The 20,865-nt window shown below is 37.3% G+C and overlaps 1 protein-coding gene across 2 annotated transcripts; it reads left to right on the forward strand.

The window, feature by feature from the left end:
* The first annotated feature begins 1,304 nt into the window (after positions 1-1,304).
* tmod2 (tropomodulin 2) lies at positions 1,305-17,437 on the forward strand. 2 transcript variants are annotated; one of them, XM_088413633.1, is made up of 10 exons: positions 1,305-1,430; positions 6,839-7,054; positions 7,164-7,320; positions 11,480-11,602; positions 11,838-11,912; positions 12,159-12,289; positions 12,380-12,487; positions 12,558-12,701; positions 13,988-14,132; positions 15,049-17,437. In XM_088413633.1, the coding sequence occupies exons 2-10, from the start codon at positions 6,929-6,931 to the stop codon at positions 15,078-15,080; spliced, it is 1,041 nt and encodes a 346-aa protein (XP_088269759.1). In that variant the 5' UTR covers positions 1,305-1,430; positions 6,839-6,928; the 3' UTR covers positions 15,081-17,437. The 2 variants fall into 2 exon arrangements, with proteins under 2 accessions (XP_088269759.1, XP_088269758.1); XM_088413632.1 differs by having other exon boundaries at positions 1,306-1,414.
* Positions 17,438-20,865: the final 3,428 nt, after the last annotated feature.

The raw sequence follows: 20,865 nt of genomic DNA on the forward strand, positions 1-20,865 counted from the left end.
GACCGGAAGTATCTGCGGATACTTTTTGACAACAGCTTTATCTTCCGGGTTCACGCTGGAGACGACACGATGCTGAATGACTTCAACACAACACTAGGGGGAGGTAAAGCGCAAGGCGAAGATATACTTGAGATCCTACTTTAGGTTCACAGCGTATTAGGCTAGGGCATGGACTACAAAATGGATATCAATGATAACGCACGCCTACTGTTGCAGGTCAGTTGTTTACTTATAAAGTTTATTTGGATACTAAGTGGCCAAAAATGGAAAGCAAACATGACCAACTGACAGTCATTCTATTCGAGCACTTAAAATCATAAAATTATCTTGATGGGCTTATAACTTTTGTAATAATAATAATAATAATAATAATAATAATAATAATAATAATAATAATAATAATAATAATAATAAAGTAGATGAATATTCGTAAAATGTCAAAATGTTTAAACTGAACTCTTATGTGACAATTGCAGCCATTTGCCAATGTGCCCGATTTGTGTTACATTCTGTACAAAACATAGTTATGGTGCCTTTTGCGACCAAAGTTGTTCATGAAATTCTCTCACCGAGGTCGTGTTCCAAGTGTACGGTACAGTTTCGCATTGGGACCAAAAATGATTAAAAATGTTTGTGCTGTGCTTGTGCTTGGTGAGATAAAGACAAATCAGAGCAACAATGAAGTTAATGTAATAAATTGCTGTTGTGTGTTGTGAGGCCCTGGGCATTTGACGTTTAAATATTCTCAATTTGACCAATTTGTACTATTTCCTAATACAGAAGAAGACATTTTGATATTTATTGTTTACACATCAATCATCAATCAATCAATCAATCAACCAATCAATCAATCAATCAATCAATTCGTCATCTATCTATCTATCGTTTTTAAATGTATGTATTGTAGTTAAATGTTGTTGGTGTTAAATGTTTTTTGTGTTTATTTTATATATATATATATATATATATATATATATATATATATATATATATATATATATATATATATATATATATATATATATATATATATATATATATATATATATATATATATATATATATATATATATTTATTTATTTATTTATTTATTTATTTTTTTCTTGCTTTTTTGTAAGGGCAAATTATGAAAAAGACTGTAGTCATTCTTTCATTTGGTTCGATTTAGCTCACTTCCGTCCGACCTGCAGTTTTTCTTTCTTAGGAAGCGGGTTCTTTCCCACCATTGGTTGAAAACGTGTAAGTGTGATGTCTATTGGTTCATTTGTACGTCACTCTGTGAATCTGCGGCACTCGTTTTTCCCTGTGTAACCAGCCCTTGGGCTGAGTGAGTTTAGAAATCAAACGCACAAGACATCGGTACCGTCCAGACAAGGAAGTCCGCCCACCACCACTTTGTTTCACCATCCCAAGGTAAAACGTGTGAGAGGTACGCTTTCACAAAATGCTAATATTAATCGGTGTACTTGCTGGAAAAATTAGTTATATATAAACTGCCACTTACGTGTGCCCTCGAGCTGGATGAGCTAGCTCCAACCATTAGCACTGTTGAGCAAACGCTAGCATGTTAGCTATCTGCTGTCAGGCTATTTCCATCAGATGCCAAGCTTCTGAGGATGTTCAAAATAATTTATTTAATTGCGAATTTGAATGTTCCACTGTCATGTAACTTATGGCAGATTCTAACTGACGGTAAGATCATCATAAACATGTCATGACGAGTTAAACACCGAATATGAATGAAATGATTTCCACGCGTTTCCAATGGTTACATTTACGTAAACTTTCTCACAGTGCAAATTTCGCGTTGTCAGTCAATGGACGCGTTGTTGTTCAAAACACAATAACTTGCAGTTATTCCGGTACCCGGCAAAGGTAACGCAATCAAGTTGAATTGTTATGCGGTTTATTATAGCTCGTTTCATGGGATCTGATTAAATTCCAGTTTCAAGCAACCGCGGAAACACGTCAATGCGTTTACTTTCAGTCAGTACGCTTGGGTGACTCCCACCATCAACGAGAGCGATGAAGATGGCTATGTGTAAAATACCACGTACTGCCAATAATTAGCTGCATGGTGATTAGTTGTGTTTTTTAATTCACAGACACATTCCTTTTCACATTCTCCTGTGTTCACTTGAGGTGTAGTCTGCCTGGTAGGCATAGTGAATGCAGGGTGTGGCTCTTGGTGCTCTTGTTTTGGTGCATGGTCATTCGGGGAAAGTGAGCGTTCAGCTGATCGTCTTACAAGCTGTTGTTTTTACCTGCTTGATAACATGACTGTCGTGGTGAAACCTACCTTGTGCCACACCTTTCCGATGCAGTGTTGTATTGCAGATAAACAGGCTTTGCAGATAGAATTTGTCTGCCTTACGAAAACAAATTGCTCAGAAATGTTGTAGGTACAGTTGTGCAATGTAACCCAAACCACTTATATCTAAATTAAGATGTGAAACAAGCAGTTTTAAAAGATTAAATGCAAATGTATTGTAGTGACTAATTAAATTTAATCTTAATCAACAATTGGATTGAATGTGGATTGAAGCATACATTTAAGGCATGTTTTCTTTTTCTTTTTTTTTTTTCTACATTGGACTGGTGACATTATGACCTATGATAACATAACCTATGATGGACGGCCAGCACAGCTCAGCACCAATATAATGAACTAATAGCTCCTGTTTTGCAGTGATATCACTTAATACCTCATCAGATACTAAACCGTTCTTAGTGATATAACTTAAGTAAACACCATACAAATTAAAATGCACATCTGAGCTGTGTCACACATTTGAAGATTCGTCCAACTGCATTGAGAGACAAGCGTATGAGTTGCTCAACTTACCTAGGCTTGCAGTACTCATTGTTGCTTCTTTTTTTTTACTAAGACAGGGAAGAGTAAAATAACACATGCAGGATAGACACATTTACCAGGCAGTAACTAATATGAATCGACAAGATCTGGGGCTGCCTGTACATTTACTACATTATAATAAAACAGCCAAACATTGTGAGACCTTCATCCGATACTTCAAAATAAACTGGACCATAGCAAGGTAACAACCTTGGCACGCTTTTATTTTGAAATCCCAGTAGCAGTGTTACAGCAATGGTCTACCTGATAATCTTTTTTACTCACAGGGTGAGAACATCCCAATTTAAACAACACCAATTTATTCCGAAATAGCGTTTGATGATCAATTCAGAGTGCTTAAAAACAAAATCAAGCGCAGATTCATGGCTGGTGCCTTTTTTTTTTTTTTTTTTTTGAAATTTTTGTTTTTCTTTTCCCATATAGTATGATGTCATGTGGTGGACCAACACTTCTTCAGCGGTCGACACATTGACCACCCCTGAGTTAAGCCACTTGGAACGATGCAGTTTGAACATTTTCATTCAGTTATACTCTCAAATACCACTATAGAAGGCCCTTATAATATTAGGGGTTATAGTGTTAGTTGGCGGGGAAAAATAAATCTCACAAAGAGTCTGGGGAAGTTGAGCGGCAGGAATTTAAAGCCATCACAACAAAACACAATGTGGCAAATAAACAAAATATAAAAAAGCAGAACTTCGAGCTCTTCTCTGAAAATGTCAATTTCCAAATTCAGACCAGAGCATTCAAATTTTGAGGGCCCATTATTCTGAAGCAGTCTCTCTAGTAGAACTTGTATTTTATGCTTATGCTTTCTCTTAGTCTTTGCCAAGCTGAAAGACCAGAACATCCTTGAAACCTTTTCTTATTATACATAGTACAGTAATAATGTTGTATGTGTCTCATGTGTGCAGCTTGAACGGGGGAGTATGCAATCATGTGTGTTATTTTGAGGCACACTCCATTTCCTGCCTTTTCATTGCCAAGTCTTTGGGAGAACCTATTATTTAAATTGGTCTTATTTCTTAGCATGTACAAAAACATATTTACTTACTGCAAGACACATTCAGATAAGTATTTTGGAAACATAAGTGCAACAAAGAATACACAAGGAGATGTGGGAATAAGATAGAGCAATGTGTGGGATGAGGAAGTTGTGTAATTCTATCTATAGGCTCATATTGGGGCAGTCTACTTAAATCGAGAAAAGAGACTAACACACTCCTGTTCGTTTCTCTGCTGTATCCCACCCACCCCCACTTCGACTTTGTGGATAGCTGTAGATTTGTTCAAATAGTAATACAAATACTGTAGTACAGGAGACTCAGTTATGCCTTTTTCTAATGATAGGCAAGTTTAAGTGTCAATTGGTATTGGCGAGGTCAGGAAGGTCAAGGTGACAAGGTGAGTTGTGTTAGACGGGTTTGCAGCATTATTGGCTTATTGGGGCAGTCTACTTTAATCGAGAAAAGAGACTAACACCTGTTCATTTCTCTGCTGTATCCCACCCACCCCCACTTCGACTTTGTGGATAGCCGGAGATTTGTTCAAATAGTAATACAAATACTTTAGTACAGGAGACTCAGTTATGCCTTTTTCTAATGATAGGCAAGTTTAAGTGTCAATTGGTATTGGCGAGGTCAGGAAGGTCAAGGTGACAAGGTGAGTTGTGTAGACGGGTTTGCAGCATTATTGGCTTACTGTCATTGTGTTTGTGTTGAAGGATTAGCAGAGATGAGAAAGAGAATGCAATTAATCACGCTGGACAAATGTCCCATTATCACTTTCTGCATGCACTAATATTTTTCAATTTTACTGGACCTTCATTGCTGCCTTTTGAGAAAAGAGGATAAAACTGTAAACGGTGTTATTTCGAGCTCATCTTGTCATAAGAGCATTATATGTGTGACTTATGTTTATCCTGGCTGCTCTAACCTGCACGTTCTCCAAATCCTGACCAGAAATATCATCACACTTTTACCCTCAGTGCTTTTTAGCATTTGTCGTGATTGACGTTTTAACTAGGGATGCACCAAAACCACTTTTTTCAAACCAGATATAAGCACTTATATTTGAACATGCCAAGCAATTCATTAAAATATTACGCTTCTTATAGGCCGATTACTAACAATGATCTCGATAGTCAATTGATTAGTGAATATTTTTTTGACTAATAGTGACTATAATTAATCAAAAGTATAAAAAAATTCTGTGTTTTTTTTCTGTATGGAAACCCACTCACCAAGTAAAAAAAAACAATGTTTAATTTATACCTGTGTGTTACTATACATTTATTTCTCTGGAATAGTAATAATATCCTGGGTCAATTTGACCCAAAGTCATATGTATTCATCCAAATGTTTCAGAAAAAACATTTTGTGTGCAATCATGCGTACAAATCTTGTGATTCCTTTTCCTCCTGCAGACACAGCAATCATTTTTCTAGGTCGTTTTGAGCCTCGTTTTTTTCTTATTTATCAAGACAGTTCCACACATTTAAAATTTCAAAAAACATTGTATTCACAAAAATCTATACAAATGCCTTTTTTAATCAGTATGTATGATTATTTATAAGCCCAGCAGAGGTATTTTCCTAAAAATGTACAACATTTGTTTTAACTTTCAAATGGGTCACTTTGACCCACAACATAACATGAGGGTTAAGGTTTGGATTAGAAACACTTGTTCCTAGTCTCTAGTATTCAAGCATTCTATGGCAACTTCATACATTTGAGTGCACTGTATATTACCCGAGTGACATTACAGTATTTCTGTTGATTAAAGCCATCGTTGTCAACAGGCCCCCAGGCTTCTAAATGCGCTTGCTGTTACTTTTGCCATTTGCCATTTGGCGCAGGCTAGGAGAAGGGTTAGAGAAAGACAGAGGTTGAATTGTGGAGGCGAGCAACTGAACAACACATCTAGCTGCAGAGTGTTCAGGAAACCCCTCTTAAGTGGAGAAATTACCGACTTGAGCAGCTCTGAGAAAACTGCCAGAAATCATTTGCCCACCCTCGAGAATTTTTCTTTTGCCCAGTGTTTACAGTGTTGACTAATTTATGTTAAGTGGCATGTCTTGTGAGCTAGTGGTACTAAGACTTCCTTAATGTTCACTTTCTAATGCAATAAACTACACTAAGAAAACCATTAAGGAAGGTGTAGGGTTAAGTGTCTTTAGATGTAGTTTTGGGGATGGCTTAGGACTAATTTGAGTTGTGGACCATTTCAGGGGAATCTGGAAATGATGAGGTCATGTTATGTTCCAACTGTGGCGTGGGAAAGTGAACAGAAAACGGAGGTCTCATCACAGTTTCACAGGATACACACTCATTCTGAAATGTATTCACCACCCCTCATCAAGCATTCACACACAATCGGTTTCTTCAAATCATCCAGTGGTGGCGCATATGGATTTAGGATTATGCTTGATGCTACATGATATAAGAAAGACCTTGTTTCTGGAGTTGAAGTAGCCCAATGGGTTCACCGGAAGAGACTTGGCACTCGTCATAGGAGTGGTGATCACTGTTGATTTTCTGAGAAAGTTTGCTTTGTTCCAGCTGTGTGGCTTGCGTCATTGCAAAGTTTTATGTTCAACACAGACAGCTGTGATCAACTATTGTTTCACAAGGATGAGCTCAACATTGGCCTCTTTTGCAAAAGACTTGATTAAATCTGCCTGCATTTTTCAACAAGAGTGAGGCGTCTACTTAGTTGTAAGGCCTGGTACTACTAGGAAAACAAAAAAAACAAAATCCAAATGAACTATTCTAATATTGATATCTTTATTCAAAAGATATTCAAAAAGTATGGGTGTAGCATGGTGAATGAATGGGTTTGCACATTTTCCTCACAGTTCTGAAAATCATAGCTGATTCTCGGACAAAATATAGATACAATAAAAAAGTATATTTTAATCATACTCAAATCAATTGACTGTATTTCTGTGGGCCTTCTTTTAGTTTTCAGGTCGGATCGAGAAAGCAGAGAGACATTGAAAGTGAGGCTGCAGTCGGTTGTTCAGTGTGGTCGGGCAAGCAACAGCAAGCATCATGACGTTGCCATTTAAAAAGGACCTGGACAAGTACAAGGATCTGGACGAAGATGAGATCCTTAACAATTTGTCGGCGGATGAGCTCAAACAGCTGGAGACGGCCCTGGAGGAGATGGATCCAGAGGTCAGAGTTCAAAGGGCCATTTTCGTTTTTATATAATACCTAATATACAGTCCGTCCAACTACTGTATATTTTATAACAACTCAAATGTGTGATTTTGATCCCTCTCAGAATGCACTTCTTCCAGCGGGTTTACGTCAGAAGAACCAAACTACAAAACAAGCCACAGGGACGTTTGACAGAGAACGTCTCCTCAAATACCTGGAGAAGGAAGCCATGGAGTACAAGGACAGGGAGGACATTGTACCCTTCACTGGAGAGAAGAAAGGTACATGAAGCTAAACTGTATGAATCCATATTTCAATACACAGTATGGCAATGAAAAAAGATACGAGTTTTATTGTTATATCCATAGTAACACTAGACAATGAAATTCTTATTCTGTTCACTTCCCTGAGCAGACTTACATTCCACACAATAGACATAATAATAAAGTAGGCGATAACACCCCCCCCCTACAAAAACAAAAAACAAAAAAACAAAACAGTAATATGGCATTGATAATGAAGCACTAATAAAGAAATTGACTCACATTCTGAGCATATTAAGGAGTGACAGTGTTTAACAACAGATATTGTAGTTGTCAGCATATAAGCGCTTATACTGTATCTAAACATGATTCAGTCTAGGTATTTCCTGGTCCCTTCTTGTAAAAGAACGGTTACAGTTCGCCTCCAAAATTGCAAAACATTCCTGCTACAGCAGACATCAACCTTATCATGATGACAATCAAATTAAAAAAAGAAAAAAAGAAAGTTATAAAAAGACATTTTTTTTTAACTCCATAATGTCATGTGTATTGTCAACTGAGATTGAGAACTGGTGTGTGTCTATAGCAGTCATCTAATTTAGACACACAACTGTAATTACTCTGTTGCTGTCTTCGCAAGTATTACTAATGCTTGTTAGCTGTTATGCAACCGTATGGCGGGTGTGCGGGGGAGCGTCAGTGTTATGCGGAGGGTGAATCAACACAAGAATTCAAGGCATATGAAACAGTTGAACCATAAAGCATATTTTGGACTAAACTGTAGAAGTTAGCAGAGCGCTGCTTTGACTTAAAGAGATTGTTTCGTTCTGTCAAAACCCTTGATTGTGATTTGGTCTCAAATCAGATGTCCTTATTGAAGTTAATAGAAATGTCTGCAGTCTGTTTACAACCCCAATTGTAAGACTTCTGGTGTGAGTTTGGCCACAGTTTGGCACTATAGTAAAGACATATAGACAACGATGAGTTTCAGTTGCTGCACTCTTATTTTTAATTGTCTTCTGTAAATGGTGGCATGATGCATAAATGTAAGGTACCCTGTATAATGTATGAATGAGGGACCTACTGAAGTAAAAAAAAAAGGAATTTAGCCATAACAATTATTCTTTGGTATTGGTTTTCAAATCTATTGCTACCAGAGTGACATCAAAGTTCCAAAGTAAAAATACAAATGTCAGACGTTGAATTATCCAGTGCTAATTCATTTACAATAACAATGTAATGATTCTACTTAGGCTAAAATTTACGTCAGCATTGCAACGTCTTAGCACGCAATGCATCTTTCAAATGAGAAACCTTGCAATTTGCGAAAACAAATATTTAAACCTTTATTTCTACATTATAATGATGGCTTACTGACATGTTTTACGCCACAGTTGTTTGTTAAAATTTTGATAAATTGTCATAATGGCCGCTTAAAATATTCAAGTCGGAGTTCAACATAATTGAAGTAGCTAAATAAACTGTCTTTCACATAATTCATGTTTCAGCTGCAGTTATTTTAGTGTTAGACTGACCTATAAAACCAAAAGGTTTATGGATTACAAATCCAGCATTTTTTTGTTGTACTGTAATAAAAATTGCATTTCCTGATTTAAAATAATAATTTTGGAGGGTGATGTGGGGGCTGTGTCACAAATATTGTAACAGTGTTACGTTTTTTATCCCTTCCTAGCACAATCCAAAAGAGTTCAACTTGTCGGGCTTTAAATAATAGATAAAATGTGAAGCTAACATTTTGACATCCACGCTGAACCCGCAGTGGCCTGTTCACCATAATGGGTCCCATATGTGCATGTGTGCAAGTCCTATGACGACATGGAAAGTTTGAATCATTGCATTTATGTGGAATGTTGCAGATTCCCTTCCTCTTCGTCTTTTCACCCCATGCTGATAAATTAAATCAAACAGCCCCCTTAAGTGTCTTGGAAACAGCTGCTAAGGATATTAAGCCTTTACCATTTTGTTTACCTTTGCTATTTTATTTATTAGGTTTTTGTTGTGCTTCTTCTCACTAGTTTCTCATTCCCACTTCTAGTTTTTGTTTTTTTTTTTTTTCCAATCTCAGAGGTTTGTTTGTGGAGATTAACACTGTTTACACATCCTTAGGCTTTTTAGCTCTAATAGCTGCCATATAATATAAATAATTTGCTTTGCTTACTGGTAGATATAACCCCCCCTTGACTCAGGATTCTTTGTGATATGAATCATGTCTTTGGTTTCTTTTGTCATATTAATAATGGAATCCACAGTGTACATTAAAGTAAGATTATTTTGATTTTGGGACCACATTCACATCCCTAAATGCCTGGTCCTCCAAATGAACAGGCGCAGAATGGAGCCTGATTTGTATTTACTGTTCGGTCTGGTCCAGGAAGTGCCAGAACCCCCACCAGGGACCGGTATAGTAATTTGATTGGGTTCACTGACTTCAAAGGGAGTTACAAGTAACAAGCGCTTGATATTTGCAGGCCTGTAGCACTGGCATCCACAGGCTGTGACATTGCAGCAGTGCAGTCAAGATTACAGTTCACTTATTGTTCATGACTTCCTTCCCTTTACCCCCTTCTTCCCTCATCGTGGTTACCATGGCACTACCATGCTGGCCTGACTGTTCGTCTTAGTTTGGCTCAACTGAGTATTGTGGTGTGGAATGTTGTAGCAGAATAATACCTCATGATACGTAACCCTTTTTACATCCTATTTTATATTGTAACAACCCAAAGACCCATATATATTGTCTCGTCTCTGGCTACTAAATTAAAAGAAAGAATGTAGTAGAGTTTCTTAAGACTCCTGTACTTTTCAGGAAAGAAAACACATTGTCTTTTTCAATAAGATGCCTTATTGTTGCTGAGAGCACAGGAAGCAGTTGGTGACAGCAAGGCAAGCTGCCGCTGTTTCTCATTTGGTGTGTGTTGGAGACAAATGAAAACAAGCATGATCAGAATTATTGTGATAAGTCATGCTATTACAGCAGCACAAGGCAAGGAAATAGGCGGGTCAGATTTAAACTGAACTGGAACGATAAATAAATCGATGAATATGGATTAACAATTAATCGATGGCAAACCATTTTTGACACTTGATTTATCATTTTGGGAATTTAATTTCAAAGAGTCCATATCCTATCATCAGTAACTATTCTCATTTTTCTGTGTTCTTCCATGTAAGCACTTAATTTTGTCAAACCAAAAATGAAACATTTACAAACATTTGTTTATTGAATACGTGGAGAAAACATGCTAAAATATTTTTGCCCATTTTGCCTGACCAAACCAGGAACTGAATATTAGTCTGCTTGTTATTGCATGGTCAGTTTGAACCAATGTCCATACATACATTCATATTCTATAGCTGCTTATCCTTACTCGTGTCGGTGGCTTGCTGGTGCCTATCTATATGCCTGTCTATAGCCAGTAGGCAGGGGACACCCTGATCTGGTTGCCAGCCAATTGGAGAGCACACAGGGACGTACAACCATTCACGCACCAAATAACAGCTAAGGACAATTTAGAGTGCCCAATACACCCACCATGCTTGCTGTTGGAATGTGGGAGAAAGCCAGAGTGCCTGGAGAGAACCCACGCGGGTTCGGGCAGAACATGCAAACTCCACACAGGAAGGCTGGAGCGAGCTGTATTTGAACTTGGGACTCAGAACTGTGAGGTGGATGTGCAAACCACTCTTCCACACAGCTGCCTTGAATTAATATCCTATTTTTTAAATACCGTAATTTGATGGAAAGTCTAACTTGTTTTTCATTTATCAAATTTAACATTTATTAAAAATAATCATTAGTTGCACCCGTAATGTACAAAATAAACAGCATTATTTGTCCAAAAAGCATTTTCATGCACAATGAACACAGAGATTTGTGTTATACATAAATAATGAATGGTATGAAATAAGACCTAAAATGTTGTTTATGGAACATTTAAAAACAAAAAAAGTAAAGCTTTTATTCATCTTGTGAGGGGAAATAAAGAGTAGAACAAGCTCCTCTGCTACTGCAAGGTATCATGAGAGGATGTGAACAAATAAATAGCATAACTGATTTTACCTTTTTTTTTTTTCCCCTGTCAATTGTTACAAAGGATGGAATCATACCCTTCTTGTCATGCTCTTCTCTCAACACGCTCTGGCTTTGTCTCCCCAGGCAAAATATTTATTCCTAAACAGAAACCAGTAGAAACACGACTGGAGAATGTCACAACGCTTGACCCAGAATTGGAGGAAGCCCTGTCCAGTGCCACAGATACCGAACTTTGTGATCTTGCGTGTAAGTGGAATTACATCCGTATGGGCTCAAGGGCCAAAACACTGAAAGCTAGCATAGATAAACTGATACAGTTCAAGATTTACACTTGTGACTCCCATCTTTTTTTTTTGTCTTCTATTAGTCCAAATCATACTGCATGTTTTTCATCATCCCTAGTCCCATAATGCCCTTCAGGTATACTTTTGAGGTCACAGTTCTGTGCATGTGGAGCCTTATGTGTCTTTTTTTTTTTCAGCAATCCTAGGTGTTCACACGCTTGTAACCAGCAGTCAGACTTACGACGGAACCGGAGCAAAAGAAGGCTACAACAGTATGTCAAACAAAAAATGGCGATCCTGCTACTTTTCCTACAAATGAATCTAGTAATACTGACACCATTAATAGGACCAAAAAAATATAGATATATTGTTGATAAAGAGTTTAGTAATTGTAAAAATAGCTATCTAACACTCACTCTTGCTTCAGATGTAAAGTGACCTACATTTGACAACAAATTCAAGTCACACTGAAATACAAAAGCATGAATAAAAATTACTGTTTGTTGTTTTTGTCCAAGATGTGGTTAAAGGGGAGAAGATGAACCCTGTGTTTGACGAGCCACCCAATCCAACAAATGTCGAAGAAACACTGAACAGAATTAAGAGCAACGATCCCTCCTTAACCGAGGTCAACTTGAACAACATTAAGGTGCGACACTCATTTAGAATCAGTGATCTTAGAATTGAGTATATTTTTTTTCAACAATCAACCAACCCCCTTGCTAATTCCTTTATGCAGAACATCCCCGTCCCCACTCTAAAAGACTTTGCCAAAGCCATGGAGAAGAACACACACGTAACCATCTTCAGCATGGCAGCCACACGGAGTAATGACCCTGTTGCAGTGGTGAGGGACGCTGGTCTCTTAGCTTTTACCTCACATTCTTTGTTCACATGTTTAATTGTGGCCCTACCAGGCATTCAGCGAAACCCTGAGAGAAAACAAGACACTGCGAAGTTTGAACTTGGAGTCCAACTTCATCACCGGCGCTGGAATGCAGTCGCTGATTGACGCACTGCGAGACAATGACACACTCCGAGAGATCAAAATAGACAACCAGGTAAACACACATTCGTGCCAATTAATTTGAAGCTCAAGTCAAGAAGCTAGCTTAAAGTGGCATCTTCCAGCGCTGAATAGTTTGCTGTGATATTTCAACACTGCATATCATAAATTAACAAATTTGAAAATATGCTTGGGCTGGGCAATTATGGAAACTAATTTTATTGATATTGAAATCCTGATTTAAAAACAATTATTTGTTGATTTCTACGACTCAAAACTCATCTCTATTAACTAGGGCTGCACAATTAATCGAATTTTAATCACAATCACAATTTTGGCTGCCACGATTAAGCTGATCTTTGGTGATATTATCATTTAAAAAGTCAAAACACTTTTTTTGATTACACATCAAATCAAGCACTTTTTCATTTTACCAGCAGGGGGCAATGTTTCTCACATGTTTGCATGACAAAAGCTGCCACTTTTCTCACCCTAATAAATGATTTGCCAGTGTGAAATGGCATTGAGTTTCTCACCCTATTCGTAATATATATAGCGGTAGCTGTCAATGAGATCCATTTTGAACAATCTGATTGGCAAAAATTTGGTATAAATTCGGTTTGAAATAATCGAAATTTACTTTTTGACTGCTAATTGATTAAAATATTAAAAGTTAGTAATGTGCTTGGTTCTAAGTAGGCTTTTTTTTTTCATTGTTTTGCACTCAGCAAGTAAGTTAGCTGTTTTGCTATAAATAAAAAAGGGCAATAAATAGGCATGTTTGACCAAACATGATGAATAATCGGGATTTCAATATTGACCATAATAATCGTGATTATGACTTTGTCCATAATCGTGCAGCCCTACTGCACATTGAACTTTTTTGTTAGGTACGGAATGTCCAAACATGTGCAATCAAATCTTCTTACATTTTCATTCTTTTGCAAGTACAATTCCACACCTTTGCTACATTTATTTTCATTTTTAAACAGATTTGAATAGAATAGAATGCCTTATTTTGTCATTGTGCAGCAGGTGTACAACATTTTTTTTTTTTTTTTTGTTCAAATAGGAAAATTCAAACCGCAAATAATTTTGCCATTCTCTTTTTATTTTAGTAGGCCTTGGAACCTACAATCTCACAAAAATGTCTGTTGATAGGACATTTAGGAATCCTTGAATTCATGATCAATGTAAACGACAACTGTCAATTAAATAGCTTACACAAAATTGACCTGTTTGGTATATTTCCATTAGTCAGTCCAACCACCCTATCCTGGGATCTGTAAAATGATGTTCGTGTAATGTGCTGGCCTTTTGAGCTTTTGCGCTGCATTTCAGAGGCAACAGCTGGGTACCAATGTCGAGATGGAGATAGCGAAAATGTTGGAAGAGAACAACAGCATAGTGAAGTTTGGCTACCACTTCACCAAGCAGGGGCCGCGCTCTCGAGCTGCCGCCGCCATCACAAAGAACAATGACCTGGGTATGAGGCACACGTGTGTACACACCTCTTGAACCTGATGTAACATACCCGGCAGAAATATCTGCCTCTTTATGTCAGTGAACTCATGCTCCCTTTTAGCATCATGAAAATGAAACAGTATGAAATAACAGCTCCTCAGTGTTCATCTTACAGAGTGGATGTCCTCTTGCCAGTATGCAAACGATGTCTTTTGTTTTGTATTCTGCCACATCACATTAGCGTTCTCGCTTTTTACCCAATGAGCCACTTGAACATGTTTCCAAGATGAACCATAGCAAGTGTGTGTACTCTCTTGTAACAGAAAAGAAAGAAAGCAAAATAATTGTGATAAGTAATATGATTCCACACATTCAATGAGTATACCTCTCATGTTTTTGTACATTTTTTTAAGCAGAAAGTCACAGAAAAAAAAGTGTAACTTGGCTATAATTTGAATTAGTCAATGTTTACAACGTTTTACCAAAAACAGTCAAAACTAGTCAAACTTCCCATCAAAGCTTAGGAGAATACCATAATGTTCACATTTACTTCTCTTACCAGTTTTTCTTTGGCATAAACAGATACTCTTGTGGATGTTTTTGATTTCTAGGCATCAACGATCTGCTCTGTCTTTTAGTTCTTCCCGCCAAAGCTGCAGTAGCACAGGTCTGATGCATGGGGTGTGCTCGGCGCAACTTAACAGTGACTTCTCAACACAGTGTTGATGGAAATATTCATTGCATTGACTGGCGTCAGCTTAGTTTGTTCTGTACTCACTGACACATGCTCTTGAAATAGGTGTGAATTTTGACCACGTGCTGACTCACACTTTGTTTTAAGAGCTAACAATACGTAGTTTAGCATGTAATCGTTCTGTTTCTTTCATTTAGCATTGGCAGCAGGAATAATGGAATTTTAAAACTTACTTTGTCCACAGTGCGCAGGAGACGAGTGGAAGGGGACCAGTAAAGGCGGCGGTCAGCCCGTCTCCCAGCCAATCATGTTGCTTCATCTCGCCATGTGGAATCATTTCCACCAAGCCCTGATCTCATCTCACCGTGTGGAACAAGTCTTGTGCCAAACTGTGGGGCAAGGCACAGCAAGAACGTATACCTGAGAAGACGAGAAATAACTGGAATGAAATGCCCCCACTCCCCTCTCATATATGCGTTTTATTATTTTTATGCTGTTATTGAGGATGTTAATCAAGTTAGTTTTTAGTCTTTCCAGTTCATTTGCTCCCTGGTTTCAGCCTTGAACTAATCTGTCCTGACTTTTTTTTTTTTTTTAATTCTCTTCTTTTATACTGATATCACATGAAATAACTGTTAGTGTAACATACGTAGCAGAATAGAAATTATCATTCAGGATCACCTCATGGAACATCAGGGTCACACAAACAACTCACACAGCAGGACTGCGGCCTGCCTAAAAACAAAAACAAAAAAAAAACAACCTCCACAGCTCTTAAAAACCACGCTGCTCAATGTCACCTTCTACACACATTACAAGTATCTTCACTTGTAAAGTGACTGCGCATGTATGCTTTTTTTGTGCACTATCTTGTAAAACTTCACAGCTGCTGCATGTCCTGATTCATGCAAGCAAAGCATGTTTGGTTAAGTTATTGTGGACCTTGTTGCCAGAGTCATCCTAATAAATGACTGCTGAGCCCCCATGTTTAATACTGGACCCACTCAAAAGTACCCCTGAATAATGTTTCGTATTTACAAAGTGCTTTATTTTAGCTGCTTTGTGTTTTCCTGACCTCCAGTAACAAAATGTTAATTATGAGTAATCATCAGTTGGAACGACCATGAACAGGAAATTTAATGTCATTCTGTAGTGAAAAGGTTTAACAAATGAAGCCATGAATTTTGTACTCTGATGTTAAACCATGCCAAAGAATAACACATGCGTTGCTAAATTGTGTTATGTTGGACCATGTGTTTGTATTGGACTTGTTTTTGGCTTAAATAGTAACTTTCTCATGGTGTCATTTTGCTGAGCATTCCTTGTGCAATATCTTTTTCACAACGGTTTTTTTTATTGTTTTCTTTTCAGGCTATAATTTGTGGTTAAAATTGTCAATATGAAGTGACAGAACAAAGGAAGTGATTGAAATGACTGTACATAAAAGATAGTTTCTCCACTATTCCCTCAAACACTGTGGCCCACTTTTTTGAAACTGAACTACTTCTTGGGTATTCATTAATGCAAAGGGCCACCTGTTCCATACCTTCAGTCACAAATTTGCTTAAATTTCATTGAATTATGAGATGATACTGAATCATGCTAATGATTTCGCATAATTATCAACTGATTTGATCAAATATAACAATTGCCAGAATCCTAAAGTGGCAAGAGGTCAATGGACATAACAATAGTCATATCAACATTAATAATCCCATTACTATTTGCAAACATTTATGGTTTTCCAAAGATTACTTCTACGACAACAGTGGGAAATCACAATGTCGATCATAAAGAACAAGACTGGACACCATGTTAGCGATTCTTGTGCAAGAAAATACACATTAAACCACCCTTAAACGGTTTGTAAGTCTCTATAAATGCCACAAGATGGCAGCAAAGCACTGCTTTTGGGAATCTAAAGCTTCTCCACTTGTGTCAACATAGTTCCTCAGCACTAAAATTAGTGGAGGCCTACTTTTGTTCAAATTACTTAAGTATAGTTTCTTGGTATCTCTATACCACAAAATTAGCCTTAGCACAAAATCAACATTTAGATGAGTATATTTACAAATGCCGAACCACGAGTACGAGTAGGTCTCAGGACTTCTTACCACCACACACTTTCACTTGACACTCAGCAGGTTCTCCCATCAACATACCATTCATTTCTGCTGGGTACCTCAAGCCAGTCATCTCAAGTTACACTATTTTGCGATACAGCTGGCTCAAATAAGATACTTTGAAGCTTGTAAATGGTGTATTTGTGTCATAGCATCCCTATTCAGTCATCATGTTCAATGTCACATTCCTTTCACATTGAGCTGTGTTGGTTTCTTTGCATGCTCACGTCTGCTTGTCTTTTCACATGATACACACAGGTGGACAGTTCATGTTCAGCTTCTTTGTTGGGCTTTGTTTATAATCTGTGACTCATGTATATGAACTGTAAAACGGCATCTCAACTGCAGTGTGTATGAACTCTCCAATGTGTGTTCAACACAGATCTGCACAACTACTGTGGCAATTTCTTTTGTACATTATGTTAAAATAACAGGTGCCGACAACATAAGACTGGTGAAACGCACTGCTGAATATATGATATCTTAAACAATAAATGTTTTTACCTTCAATCCATTTGCTATTCTTTCCTTGTTGAGACTTTAAACCAGTTCCTAAAAGTAGTACGTAATTCATTTCTTGCATGTGTTTTGGTGGGCCTTGTTGATGCGCTTGCTGGTGTTCCAATGCACAAGTTAATCAAATCCAGTTTTAGTGAGTGATTGTACATGCTTGGGAGGTGATGTCATATGTATGACTTCACGGGGCCTGAGAAGTGTGTTGTCATGAGTGGAGGAGGTGAAGGACTTTGTGTTGCCATATTACAAACGAACTAGATCAAACAAGCACTCACCCAATAATCTGGACTGGCACGCAAAATTTAAGTGCAACAGAAGAGGAAAGTAGGATTTAAATGTACAGTAGATTCTCTTGCAAATGTGGCTGCGAGGTAGTTTGTGTATATATTTAGACATCACTGCAAAAATGATGTATCTCGAGTCACAGCTTGAGTCCAAGTAAAATGTTAGTGCCCCACAGCCTGTCAAGAAATATGCTGACATTTTCCTACACTCTTGGAAAACACATCCCTCTTCCCCATGACAGCTGACTTTTTTTTTCCAATTGGGGAAAATAAACCAGGATAATCCCCCTCCGAAGTGGAGGAATGTAAATTGGATTTGCTTAAATGTTCTTTTTTCCCCACACATATTGTACATGTCGTCAAGGATGGCTTTAGTAAAGTGACATTCACACTACAAATGTCGTCTATTTAAATTTTGAACATTTATGTGTACAGTATATCCGTTCATCTATTACGATTACTATTTTTCTTTTAAAAACAAAACAAAACAATACAGTAAATGTTAAAAACGGGGTAATTGCGTCATCTAGTGCTGGGAATAATACAAGTAGATGAATGTTTAGCGCCTTAGTATTCCGGTAGGGGTCGTAAGAGACCAAATGATGGACGGTTGGCAGCGTACTGCATTTAACTATGTCGTACTGTACAGTAGTTACTTGAAACTTACCGACAAAATCACCAACGTATAATTCAAATGTCCATACATCCATTCTTTAAACAAGTTATCGCTAGACAAAGGTAAAAAAGAAGAACGTGTACATTTACTATCCAGTAAAATTAGGATATCGCAACACTTGTAGGACAGTGATGTGGAAATATAAAATATAAATATAAAATACAAAATAAAAGTTCAAAATAAATAGCCAAAATCAGTCAACAATTACGGCTGAAAAAAATGCATTAGAAAAGTTTTTTTACTGTCTATAAATGCCACAAATTAGTTCAAAATAACAGTAAATAATCCCTGATTCCTGTCATCCCCCATGAATAACTGTTTTTGTTTTGAAATTAAAAGACATTTTGAAACATTTGCCTTTCCTTTGGAAGCAATAATCCATCCCACTAATTTCAGTTTGTGCATGATTACTATATCCAGCCATCTATTAATTCACTTTCTATAGCGCGTGCCCTCATTAAGGACACAGATGAGTTGAAGCCTAAATTAAAAAAAATACTGGTAATCATTTCAAAGTTCCTTCCCCTTCAACACATCACAAAAACTGCAAGAACCATCTTGTCTGGTGAGCCGATGTTTCAAAGACTATTGAAGTCAATGTAATAGTGTTGCGGGCAACATCTGTGCGGCCAACCAGATCATCAGGAAGCAGCTCAGGAGACTGTTGTCAAGGTAACGCGCCGTCTATGACTCATTTGTTCTTACTCCTCCTCCTTTGTGTCTCCCTTATTTAAGTGGGTGGCTGATAAAATTCCTATTCTAAGATCAGCAGACATTCTTGATTGGTCTACCGATGAATATTGGATGAATATTATCTATTCCACTCTGCCTACTTCTAAAAAAAAAAAAATGTACTTTATAAGAGCGTACAACAGGAAATTTAGAATTCCAAATAATCAAACCTTTTTCATCCCACCCAATTGAATGTCCCATTGTACTGCTCTTCTGGTACCGTTCATTGAAACCTCTCAACAACTCCTCCCAATTCGTCGGCACAGCACTAATATTAATATGTTGTGTGTGTGTGTGTGAGTTGACATTGTCCCCTTCTGTCTGTGCGGTTTTATGCACAGCAGGTGATTTCCAATTGGAAATGTAAGTGAGTGCAAGTTCTCGTAATTTCATCTATCCAATGGGATAGATTCACCTGACCATCATGAATCCCCAAATTTTTCTCCACAGCTAATTAATTTCATTGTGTACAATCCCAAAGCAGCACCTGCCCTCTTTGTGCTCCAGTTGAATAACACTTGAGCACATTTAATCAGTGTAGTCGGATCATTGTATGCAACCACTTTGATTGAATAAAAGACCATAGTTTCTATACATTCTGACATCATTAATTCAAGAGATATTACTAATGAACTGAATTTAGTGATTCTTTCATATTCTAAATAGGCATCTGAAATATCATCAATGAAATGGTGAGACGTAGACGTCAGAATCTTTGCCTTCACGGGTACACTGTGTTCTCGCAATAAGCTCATTATCTAGCAGTTCAATGATGGGCCTTTTGCCTGCAGTTCTACAATGATTAACTGACCTTTTGCTCCTGAGAGATACACTAAAGGAGGGCATCGGGAAATATTAAAATATTCATTACTTCCCCCAGCACGTACAGTATAAAATAAGATTGTGGAAGCTGTGAATTTAATTTGCCGGGATGTCGATTAAAATTAAAGTATCTATCTGTCTGTCTGTCTATCTATCTATCTATCTATCTATCTATCTATCTATCTATCTATCTATCTATCTATCTATCTATCTATCTATCTATCTATCTATCTATCTATCTATCTATCTATCTATCTATCTATCTATCTATCTGTCTATCTATCTGTCTGTCTGTCTGTCTGTCTGTCTGTCTGTCTGTCTGTCTGTCTATCTATCTATCTATCTATCTATCCATCCATCCATCCATCCATCCATCCATCCATCCATCCATCCATCCATCCATCTATCTATCTATCTATCTATCTATCCGCCCGCCCGCCTGCCCATCCATCCATCCATCCATCTATCTATCTGTCTATCGATTGATCGATCTATCATCCATCCATCCCCAGGAACCAATAGTACAGTTTTGAACTATGTAAGTAAGCACCAGGCCCTTGAACACACGTACAACAGTATTGTATTCAAATGCAATAAACAATGGGCATTTCTAAAATCTAACAATATTTATAGGAATGTATTCTTTATCCTCTGCAAAAAGACGGATACTATCACGGAGGTTTACAGAATCACTTAGTTGTGAAACTTGTTTGTGTTTTATTATATATTTATTATACTGGCTCCTGGTGAACAAGACTCATACATTAGATGGAGCACAATGTCAGTGAGCATTGATGCATGGAATTATAATGTGCAAACCATTTAATTTTTATTACTGTGTGGTTTTATAAATCACGACACTGCAGAAGGCTATTTTTAAAATATAAAATAAGTAACTAAATTACATT

This window comes from Hippichthys cyanospilos, chromosome 4 (assembly GCF_059441005.1).
Source record: "Hippichthys cyanospilos isolate Australia breed blue-spotted pipefish chromosome 4, RoL_Hcya_1.0, whole genome shotgun sequence".
Classification (NCBI taxonomy): domain Eukaryota; kingdom Metazoa; phylum Chordata; class Actinopteri; order Syngnathiformes; family Syngnathidae; genus Hippichthys; species Hippichthys cyanospilos.

Coding starts and splice junctions, on each gene's coding strand:
- tmod2 (XM_088413633.1), top strand. CDS start 6,929: ATGACGTTGCCATTTAAAAAGGACCTGGACAAGTACAAGGATCTGGAC. Junction 11,603..11,837: donor CGAACTTTGTGATCTTGCGT/GTAAGTGGAATT, acceptor TTTTTTTTTCAG/CAATCCTAGGTGTTCACACG. Junction 14,133..15,048: donor CACAAAGAACAATGACCTGG/GTATGAGGCACA, acceptor CTTTGTCCACAG/TGCGCAGGAGACGAGTGGAA.